The sequence below is a fragment of the Schistocerca piceifrons genome, chromosome 2, assembly GCF_021461385.2.
Source record: "Schistocerca piceifrons isolate TAMUIC-IGC-003096 chromosome 2, iqSchPice1.1, whole genome shotgun sequence".
NCBI lineage: Eukaryota > Metazoa > Arthropoda > Insecta > Orthoptera > Acrididae > Schistocerca > Schistocerca piceifrons.
The window spans coordinates 361,407,279-361,419,310 of record NC_060139.1 but is presented as its reverse complement, the minus strand read 5'-3'; the positions used below and the strand labels follow the sequence as shown (position 1 = coordinate 361,419,310).

The following is a 12,032-nucleotide window of genomic DNA, read 5'->3' as shown; positions in this document are numbered from 1 at the left end:
TTTAGTGATGAAATAAAAGTATGATCAGACTTATAAGTTTGTCTGTAGTGTCATAAACTTTTAGTTATAACGTGAAAAAGATAAGTTACGCGATTAATTTTTTCTTTATTTGCAGGTGTGGTACATGACTGGAGTATGTACTGAAATCCCCACGCCACAGTGGCGTAGAACGCCGCTAGAAGAACCAAAACAAAACGGCGTTACACATTGTTAGATTGTAGTATCGTGCGGTAATTTGCTTTCTGCATTTGAATGGGATCCAGGCACAAATAATCCATGCCTAGTTGGATTAGGTGTGCAACAACCCTGCACCATCATGTGACACAGTGGTTAGCTGCCTCAGAGGCTTACAATGTGGTTAAAGAAAATCTGCATGACGAACAACAAAGTGGCAGGCCAACTCTCTGTGAAAAACGGGGATTGTAAAAGAAGTGGAGGCCCTGGTGCACCCAACGCCGACGTATTACAATCGGAGTGATAGTGGAAAAAGTTAAAGCAGTCATAGATCAGTTTCCAATATCTTGCGCGGCAGTTTAAACATACAGTCGCTGCCGGCTAGCCGGCGCGGCTGCTCACATCCCTTGAAAAAGCTCGCCGAACCGAGACAACAACAGAAATATTGCAGCTGTGTTTGGCCAGCCCAGATGACTGCTTTGGCCACCTGACCACCATGGATGAGGCCCCGAGATAAAGGAGCAAGGTAAACAGGGAAAACATGAACATTCACCGCAGCCGAAAAAGGCGGAGGTGTTGGAAAAGTGGTGTTCAGTTTGCTAGGAACTGCCACGATGTGGCGCTAACAGATTATGCTCGTAAGGAGCAAACCGTCACTGGAACATGCTACCATAATATGTTGGTGAGATTACTGAAGGCCGATGACAGAAAGTATTACAGGAAGCTGTCGAAGCGAGTGTCTGTTCTGCAGGCTAACATCCTAGCTAATACTGCTTAGAACATTGACACACATGCTGCTTTTCACTCACCCCTCCCCTTCATGAGACGACACGCAGTGACTTCTTCTTGTTTCCTCGTATGAAGAAACTCTTGCATAGCATACACTTTCAGAAGATAATGAGATGATTCTAAAGTAAAACTCTTTTCTGGGCTGACTAAACGCAGACTTCAACAGAAAGGTCTTTGCCAAGCCGTTCATTGCTCAGAAAAATACATTGAATTGAAGATTTAATATGTACAAACAAGACGAACGCCATCTCTTCTTACGTGGTTTGCTCCCTGACCATCACCAGCTTGACGCTGCTTCTCACCTGCCCCATATGCTCCCACTCCGCCGCGCTAAGTGTGGCCTTCACGATCAAAGGCAGCTGCTGAGCCGCCTCTCCTTCACCCTTCCTGAAGGCGACCCTCACCCTGGACATCTGGCTGCCGTAGCCGGCTCCAGCCTTGTTCGCCGGTTCCACCACGATGGACTCCACCGTGATGGTGTCACACGACAAATACCTCTTCAGGGCCGCCTCCATCATGGAGTGGTCGATATAGTCAGTCACTTCCGGACCTTTGTTTCCTTGTGCATCCATAATACTGTGAACATGTAGAGAAGCCACAAAGTATCAGTATAGTTTTGCTCGTGCGAGGGTCACTACAAATGTGCTAAGAAACACGGAAAGGAAATAACTTTTACGGTTACAGTTTCTAAAAGTATTCAGCACAAAACTCAGTTTAACTTTCCAGTCTTGTGAACTACTTTTAAACACAGTAGGTATTAAGAGATTCATCATACTTAGTGAATGTCTTCCGCAAAAGCTATTTTTACCTGTACCGTTTTTTTATTTATTGTTATTTCATCTCTCTTGCTCCATAAGGGCGCGAGATGGGTCGCCAGCGCGCCAATACCTCGCTCTTCAGCCTAGAGCATTTACAGAAAATAAACGAAGACATGAAAAATCTTGAAACTTCCTGGCAGATTAAAGCTGTATGCCGGACCGAGACTCGAACTCGGGACCTTTGCCTTTCGCGGGCAAGTGCTCTACCACACAGGAGAGCTTCTGTAAAGTTTGGAAGGTAGGAGACGAGGTACTGGCAGAATAAAACTGTGAGGACGGGGCGTGAGTCGTGCTTGGGTAGCTCAGTTGGTAGAGCACTTGCCCGCGAAAGGCAAAGGTGCCGGGTTCGCGTCTCGGTCCGGTACACAGTTTTAATCTGCCAGGAAGTTTCATATCAGCGCACACTCCGCTGCAGAGTGAAAATCTCATTACGAAAAATCTTATTTACGAATGCAAGCCGATCGGTTTTATCTGTGGAAAGAGGGAAAGTGCAAGTGTGGACACTGGCAAAGACGAAAAGAAGAGGCTGTGGAATCAAGAGAGGAAGAAATGGAATGAAATGGAGAGGGAGGACATAAGTGGAGCTCTGATGTGGAGTGTAAATAGGTGGGAAAGCAGAAGCTGGTAGAAAGGATAAATATTGTAACTGATTGGGAGAGATAATCTGTTGGAATTGCTTTTGGATAGGACATGGAGTGTGTGTAGATGTAGGGATTGTGGAATGTGTTTATAAAGGCGTGACAGCATATCTGCATTGGCGATCACAGGGAAAACAATGAAGTTACTGGACCAGCAACCTGTATCGCCTTAAGCCACTAGCTGCCGTTCGACTGCAGATTAGCAGAATCCTGGGAGTGGAGCATCCTGAGTCCCCTTTCTGGTGAGAGACGCCAGAGGATGTTGTTGCTTTCCATCTAGGGTTTGGGGACCGATGTGGGAATTCAGTGCTCCGAAGGGGAAGCGGTAGGAGGGGGGCCACAAACCTTCAGTGGAGCCAGTGTAGTCGAGGAGCCCTGAGGGCCTGACTTAGAAGGCACAAAGGGCGAGGGTACTTTTGCTAGAGAGAATGACATTGTTGTAACCTTCGAATCGTGTATTCTTGGATTTTCTTTTCTCTTTGGAAGTGGTGCAGCCCAGTCAACAGGAGGAAAGGTGCTCCCTGCAGTTGACACAGATGGGGGAGAGGGACAATCCTCACAGATGGGGCTTGCATTACATTCCGAAGACATACTTCAAATCTCATGCATTTGAAGCACTGCAAGGGACGGGGAACATACAGCGTCAAATTGCATCGATACACCATCACGTTGACCTTTTTGCACAATGGGTCGCCTTCACAGGCCAAGATGAAGACCCCAGTATGAACCCTATTGACCTTTGTACTCTACTGGATATGACAGACAAAACGTGCATCCTGTCATTCCGAACTGGCATGTAACTCGTCGTTGGTCTGCGAAAGGAGGTCGCGATAGAAGATGATACCCTGACCATGCTGAGAATGTTATGGAGGGTGATGATTACAAGAATGTCACCTAGCTCGTCACAAGCGACCGATCAGGGGATGTCGTTTTAATCAGAACTGAACTACTTTTCATTTTCGAAATGTGTTCAGTTAAGAATAATAGCTTTGCGGCTAAAAACGAATCCCTAAAGGTCCTAGAGCAAACTAAGTACTGTGGAGAATCTCTCCCCTTGCCTCTGAATCCTACGATCCTTCCATGGTGCAACCAGGAAACAAAATATTTTGGAGTCATATCTCTCTGCATTGCAGTAATTCTTCCCTTCAGAAGAGACTGCAGGGGCTGTGCAAGCACCAGCGGAATAAAGTTTGTACCACATTTTTTATAGTCATCCCCCATGTTGGCGTCCATTCCGAACAGGGACTCTCCCTACAGCAGCCACCCAGCGACAGCAAAGGCAACCTGACAAGTTAACCCTTGTCTGGAGTCCCGATCCTCCAGCCATGACGAGCACATACTCCTTGGCATATATGGAGATTTTCCAGCTCAGGCGCCAGTAGTGTAATCCCTGCATGGTCAGGGGGCTATCACGGTGCAGTGGGGAAGGCGCAAAGATACAAACTCACAAAAGGTGGAATGTACTTCTGTAAACTTTGGAAGAGGAATGGTAGGTTACCCAACAATGCGAACAATGTAGTGAAGGATGAAAAGTTGCATGAAGAGCCAGAAAAGAAAAAAAAGGTGTCCAAAATCATAAACTAAATCCAACCATGATCGGTACAAAGAAGACTACCCGGTCGAAAGGCAGATAGGAAAAAAGAATAGTAGGATGGACTTGACTTCCAGCACGAAAAGGAAAGTGGCGGTGCAAGTGTCGGAGACCTGTTGTGGTCAAGCAGTTCTCTCGAAAGAGAGATTCATGATACAAAGTAAAAACTAGTTTGTGATAATTTTTTCGAGTTGTGACTTCTTTTTGTACCATTGTGTGCAATGGAGAGCAAAAGTGTCGCAATGGCAGCGTCTGGGTCGCAAGGTTTGCTGGATTCGGAGGCAGTACAGACATTGTTAGAAAAGTTACCGCAGCTGTAAATGGATAATACGCACTTGCATGAGCAGGATGTGGCCCGCCACAAATTACTCTTTTGCGCTAATCTCTTTATCTCAGTGAAACACGTATGCTCAGTTATCTGTTAGATGTATTCAAATCCCTGTCATCCCCTTACAGTTTTTATCCTCTACAGTTCCCCCCAGTACATGCACGTTATTCCCTGATGCCTTAAAACATGCCCTATCGTTCTGTCCGTTCTCCTCGTCAGCATTTTCTTTATGTTCCTTCCTTTGCCGATTCTGGTAATTTTGTTTCGAGGTAGTAGAATTCCTCAACTTCGTCTATTTCGTGACCCTCATTTTGATAAGTTTGTTACTATTTTCATTTCTGCTACATCTCATTACTTTTGTCTTTTTCCGGTTTACTCTATATCCATATTCTGCACTCATTAGACTGTTATGCCATCCAGTAGATCCTGTAATTCTTCTTCATATTCATTGAGGACAGCAACGTCATCAGTGAATTTCATCATTGATGTCCTTTCCTCTAAATTTTAATCCCACTCTTGAACCTTTTTTTTTATTACCGATGTTGCTTCTTTGTCGTACAGATTCAATAGTAGGGACGAAAGAGTGTATCCCTGTCTTAAACTATTTTTAATTTGAGTACTTCGTTCTTTGTCTTAGAGTCTTGTTGTTCCCTCTTGGGTCGTGTAAATATTGTATACTACCCGAATTTCCCAATGCTTACTCCTACTTTTCTCAGACCTTCGAACATCTTGCACCATTTTAGATTGTCGAACCCTTTTCTAGGTCGACGAATGCTATGAGCGTCTCTTCGTTTTTCTTTAACCTTGCTTCCACTATCAACAGCAAAGTGAGAACTGCGTCTCTGCTGCCTTTACCTTACCTAAAGACAAACTGATAGTCATTTAACAGATCCTCTTTTCCCTTTTCCATTCTTCTGTTCATTGTTCTTGGCAGCAACTTGCATGCATGAACTGTTAAGGTGACTGTGGTATAGTTTTCCCACTTATCTGCCCTTGCTATCGTCCAGATTGTGTGGATGATATTTTTCAGAAAGTTGATGGTACGTCACCAGTCTCATAGGCTGTACACAACCACCTTGAACAGTCGTTTGGTTGTCACTTCTTCCAGCGATCTTAGAAACTCTGAAGGAATGCTATCTATCCCTTCTGCCTTTTTTGATCCCGAGTCTTCCAGAGCTATTTTAAATTCTGACTCCAATACTGTATCCTCTATGTCATTCCTATCGACTCCAGTTTCTTTTAACACGTTAGCAGGAAAGTTCACTCCCTCGTACAGGCCTTCGGGATTCAGAAGACAATGAAAACCACGGCATTAAACACACATAATGTGTTTCCAAAGGACATGTGGCCTGTAACTGAAAAGTGTTGTTATGGTCTCTCCATTGGCAAAAGATTTCGAAACAGTCCCCATTCGGATCTTCGGGACAGGACTGCGAAGGGGAAGGTGACTATGAGAAAGAGATGGAATACCCAACAAAAGAATACCATCCTACTAGTCGTAGCGTGGAATGTCAGAAGATTGAACTTGGTAGGAAAGCTAGGAAATCTGAAAACGAAAATTCTAAGACTCAGTCTAGATATCGCGGGGGTCAGTGAATTGAAATGGAAAGTAGACAAGGATTTCTGGTCAGATGACTATAGGGCAATATCAGCAGCAGCAGAAAATGATAAAACGGGAATAGGATTCGTTATGAATAGGAAAGTATGGCAGAGAGTGAGTTGCTGTGAACATTTCAGTGACAGGGTTGTTCTCATCAGAATCTACAGTAAATCAACACCGACTAAAGAAAGTATATAAGGATATTGAACGGGTAGTTCAGTACGAAAAGGGAGATCTAATAGTCGTGGGGAGTGGAAGGCTGTTGCAGGGGAACGGTTGGAAGAAATGGTTAGGGGAGAGTACGGGCTTGGTCGTAGGTATGAGACAGGAGAAAGTCTAATTGAGTTCTGCAATAAATTTCAGCTAGTAATAACGAATACTCTGTTCAGGAATCACAAGAGGAGGAGGTACTTGGAAAAGGCCGGGGGATATGGGAATATTTCAGTTGGGTTACATCACGGTTAGGCAGAGATTCCGGAAGCAGACACTGGATTGGACAGGAGTAGATATACGTTCAGATCACAAGTTAGTAGTGTTAAAGAGAAGGCTGAAGTTTAATAGACTAGTCAGGACGAATCAATACGCAAAGAAGTGGAATAAAGAAGCACTAAGGAATGAAGAGATACTATTGGAGTTATCTAAGATTATAGATACTGCGATATGGAATAGACCGTATCTGAAGAGGAATGGATATCTCTAAAAAAAGGTAACCACAGAAGTTTTTAAGAAAAACATAGGTACAAAAGCTGACCGACGAGAGAAGGAAGTACAAAAACATTGAGGGAAATTCAGGAATACAGATGTACAAGTCGTTTAACAATGAAATAAATGGGAAGTGCAGGGAAGACAAGGCGAAATGGCTACATGAAAAACGTGAAGAAATGGAAAAAGAAATGATTGTCGGAAAGACTGACTCAGCATATAGAAAAGTCAAGAGAGTCTACGCTGAAATTCAAAGCAAATGTGATAACTTTAAGAATGCAATGGGAATTCCGCTGATAGATGCAGATGAGAGAGCGGATAGGTTAAAAGACTACCTTGAAGGCCTTAATAAGGGGAAAGACTTGTCTGATGTAATAGAAGGAGAAACATCTCATGCATCCAAGCTGCTGACAAGAATAACGTAGAGAAGAATGGAAAACGGAATTGAGGATCTGTTAGATGACGGTCACTTTGGATTTAGTAAAGGTAAAGGCAAAAGAGAGGCAGTTCTCACGTCGCTTCTGACTAAAGAAAAATCAAGACACCTGCATAGGATTTTTGACCTCGAAAAAGCGATAGACAATGTCAGTTGGTGCAAAATATTCGAAATTCTGAGGAAAGTAGGGGTAAGCTATCGGGAGAGACGGGTAGTACACAACATGTACAAGAGCGAAGAGAGAAAAACAAGAGTGCTCGGATAAAAAAGGGTGTAAGACAGGGATGTAGTCCTTCTCCCCTATTGTTCGGCCTATCCATCGAAGAACCAATGACGGAAATAAAAGAAAAGGTTCAAGGCTGGAAATAAAACTCAAGGTGAAAGGATGTTAATAATATTATTTGCTGATGACATTACTATCCTCAGTGAAAGTGAAGAAGGACCACAGGATCTGCTGAGTGAAATGAGCACATAATATGGACTGAGAGTAAATGGAAGAACGACGAAAGTAATGAGAAGTAGGAGGAATGAGAACTGCGAGAAACGTAACATCAGGACTGAAGGCCATAAAGTAAATGAAGTAGAGAAATTGTGCTAGCTAGGTAGCAAAACAATCCATGACGGACACAACAAGGAGGATTTCAAAAGCGACTAGTATTGGCAAAAATGGCATTCCTGGCCAAGAGAAGTCTACTAGTATCGAACACAGGTCTTAATTTGAGGGAGAAATTTCTGAGATTTTATGATAGTGAAACACGGACTGTGCGAAAACCAGAACAGAAGAGAATCAAAGCATGCTACAGGCGAATGTAAAAAATCTGGTGGGCTGATAAGGTTAGGAATACATGGCAAACACTGACAAGAAGAAAGGACAGGAAGCTATAGACGGTAAAAACTATAGAGGAAGACAGAGATTGGAATACATCCTGCTAATACACTCCTGGAAATGGAAAAAAGAACACATTGACACCGGTGTGTCAGACCCACCATACTTGCTCCGGACACTGCGAGAGGGCTGTACAAGCAATGATCACACGCACGGCACAGCGGACACACCAGGAACCGCGGTGTTGGCCGTCGAATGGCGCTAGCTGCGCAGCATTTGTGCACCGCCGCCGTCAGTGTTAGCCAGTTTGCCGTGGCACACGGAGCTCCATCGCAGTCTTTAACACTGGTAGCATGCCGCGACAGCGTGGACGTGAACCGTATGTGCAGTTGACGGACTTTGAGCGAGGGCGTATAGTGGGCATGCGGGAGGCCGGGTGGACGTACCGCCGAATTGCTCAACACGTGGGGCGTGAGGTCTCCACAGTACATCGATGTTGTCGCCAGTGGTCGGCGGAAGGTGCACGTGCCCGTCGACCTGGGACCGGACCGCAGCGATGCACGGATGCACGCCAAGACCGTAGGATCCTACGCAGTGCCGTAGGGGACCGCACCGCCACTTCCCAGCAAATTAGGGACACTGTTGCTCCTGGGGTATCGGCGAGGACCATTCGCAACCGTCTCCATGAATCTGGGCTACGGTCCCGCACACCGTTAGGCCGTCTTCCGCTCACGCCCCAACATCGTGCAGCCCGCCTCCAGTGGTGTCGCGACAGGCGTGAATGGAGGGACGAATGGAGACGTGTCGTCTTCAGCGATGAGAGTCGCTTCTGCCTTGGTGCCAATGATGGTCGTATGCGTGTTTGGCGCCGTGCAGGTGAGCGCCACAATCAGGACTGCATACGACCGAGGCACACAGGGCCAACACCCGGCATCATGGTGTGGGGAGCGATCTCCTACACTGGCCGTACACCACTGGTGATCGTCGAGGGGACACTGAATAGTGCACGGTACATCCAAACCGTCATCGAACCCATCGTTCTACCATTCCTAGACCGGCAAGGGAACTTGCTGTTCCAACAGGACAATGCACGTCCGCATGTATCCCGTGCCACCCAACGTGCTCTAGAAGGTGTAAGTCAACTACCCTGGCCAGCAAGATCTCCGGATCTGTCCCCCATTGAGCATGTTTGGGACTGGATGAAGCGTCGTCTCACGCGGTCTGCACGTCCAGCACGAACGCTGGTCCAACTGAGGCGCCAGGTGGAAATGGCATGGCAAGCCGTTCCACAGGACTACATCCAGCATCTCTACGATCGTCTCCATGGGAGAATCGCAGCCTGCATTGCTGCGAAAGGTGGATATACACTGTACTAGTGCCGACATTGTGCATGCTCTGTTGCCTGTGTCTATGTGCCTGTGGTTCTGTCAGTGTGATCATGTGATGTATCTGACCCCAGGAATGTGTCAATAAAGTTTCCCCTTCCTGGGACAATGAATTCACGGTGTTCTTATTTCAATTTCCAGGAGTGTAATAAAGGACATAGGTCGCGAGCGAGGTGGCGCAGTGGTCAGCACTTGCATTCGGGAGGACGACGGTTGAAGCCAGCATCCGGCCACCCTGATTTGGGTTTTCCGTGAGTTCGCTGAATCACTACAGGCAAATGCCGAGATGGTTCCTTTGAAAGGGCAAGGCCGTTTCCCTTCCTCATCCTTCTCTAATCCGATGGGACAGAAGACCTCTCTGTTTGGTCCCCTTCCTGAAACCAACCAACTCAAATCATTGTTTTCCACTCGTGGTAGATGGCGCGGTAATCGATAAATATCACGTGAGCCTGTTTTTGATTTTAAAACCAACGCATTTGATTCCTTACTTCATTTATGATGTAAATGTAAATCTTTATGTTCTAACTGTTGATATTTATGTTTCAGATTTACTCAGTGTTGCAAATTTGACTGTACGGTACAACATGGTAAGCCACTTCAGTGCCTGGCTAGGAGCTACGTTTCGCGTGATCCAGAAACAACGACGTTAATGTGATAGTTTTCTTTTCCCATCGGGATGCTTGATATGGATAAGTCCCATCGCCTTTCACCATTAGGGTGTTCGATTTCGATGAGTGCCCTTTCATGTCACCATGAGGGTGTTTGATTTCGGTGAGTTGCCATGGGCAGATGCTCCTATCACTATCACTTCGCGGACATTTTACCTTCTTACAATGGGTAGGGTTCGCATTCCACCGGTAGCAGTGTAGCGGCTAGCGCGAGAGTTACGGAGGCTGGATGCAAACGCACATCGAAATCAGCGTCCATGATGGCGACGTTCGAGGGCGGCCACCAAAATCAAGAATTTCGATGGTCTAGGGATTCATCACAATCAACCTCGTGTCGAACAGAAAACTACATTGCTATACAAGTAGCTTATTTGGCGGAAATGTCAATGTCCAGCCATCTTATTTGTACTGTACAATTACTTGCAGTATTCACGTAACATTTGAACATCGATATCAACTGTTAGAACACAAATGTTTACATTACATCGTAAATGAAAATGTAGAATCAAATGCGTCGGTTCTTAATTTAAAAAACAGCCACACTTGGTATTTATCAATTACACCGCCACTTACAACGAATGGGTAACAATGGTTTGAGTAACCCGCACGTGTTTTTTGAATACGCAGCAAAACTAGGGGTGGTTCCAGTTTGAAAATACTAAGTTGGCCCCGCCCACACAAGTGGGGTGATTAGGAGGTGAACAAATGTAGCATACACAGATGTACCTTTTACTAAGACTAACTTTTCACCTAGAATACGTTTTTCGTACGATGCGTTGTTATCGAGACAAATGTGTCAAGTCAAAATAAACATCCAGTATTTACATATATACGCAAATATATATGGTGCCGACAGACTGCGCGCGATAATGCTGTTTCCATGGAGTCATATCACAAAGATAAGGATTGAAGTACAATATTGCAGTGCCTGCGTTATTCTGAATTACGATGCAAAGTTCCTTTGGACATGCATGCATGCATGTATATACATATACACTATTGGCCATTAAAAATGCTACATCACGAAGATGACGTGCTACAGACGCGAAATTTAACCGACAGGAAGGAGATGCTGTGATATGAAAATGATTAGCTTTTCAGAGCATTCACACAAGGATGGCGCCGGTGGCGACACCTACAACGTGCTGACATGAGGAAAATTTCTCATACACAAACAGCAGTTGACCGGCGTAGCCTGGTGAAACGTTGTTGTGATGCCTCGTGTAAGGAGGACAAATGCGTACCATCACGTTTCTGACTTTGATAAAGGTCGGATTGTAGCCTATCGCGATTGCGGTTTATCGTATCGCGACATTGCTGCTCACGTTGGTCGAGATGTAATGACTGTTAGCAGAATATGGAATCGGTGGGTTCAGGAGGGTAAAACGGAACGTCGTGCTGGATCGCAACGGCCTCGTATCACTAGCGGTCGAGATGACAGGCATCTTATCCACATGGCTGTAACGGATCGTGCAGACACGTCTCGGTCCCTGAGTCAACAGATGGGGACGTTTGCTAGACAATAACCATCTGCACGAACAGTTCGACGACGTTTACAGCAGTATGGACTATCAGCTCGCAGACCATGGCTGCGGTTACCCTTGACACTGCATCACAGACAGGAGCACCTGCGATGAAGTACTCAACGACGAACCTGTGTGCACGAATGGCAAAACGTCATTTTTTCGGATGAATCCAGGTTCTGTTTACAGCATCATGATGATCGCACCCGCGTTTGGCGACCTCGGGGTAAACGCACATTGGAAGCGTGTATTCGTCATCGCCATACTGGCGTATCACCCGGCGTGATGGTATGGGGTGCCATTGGTTACACGTCTCGGTCACCTCTTGTTCGCATTGACGGCACTTTGAACAGTGGACGTTACATTTCAGATGTGTTACGAACGGTGGCTCTACCCTTCATTCGATCCCTGCGAAATCCTACATTTCAGCAGTATAATGCACGACCGCATGTTGCAGGTCCTTTAGGGGCCTTTCTGGATACAGAAAATGTTCAACTGCTGCCCTGGCCAGCACATTCTCCAGATCTCTCACCAATCGAAAACGTCTGGTCAAT

General features: G+C 45.7%; 1 protein-coding gene across 1 annotated transcript in view; it reads right to left on the bottom strand.

Annotated features, from left to right (window-relative positions):
• The window catches only part of LOC124775386, a 79,174-nt gene that overhangs the window by 48,718 nt on the left and 18,424 nt on the right, over nt 1-12,032 (bottom strand). The window contains exon 2 of the mRNA XM_047250220.1: nt 1,266-1,539. Within this exon, the coding sequence (XP_047106176.1) occupies nt 1,266-1,535 (270 nt within the window). The 5' untranslated portion in view covers nt 1,536-1,539. The remainder of the gene's footprint in view (nt 1-1,265; nt 1,540-12,032) is intronic.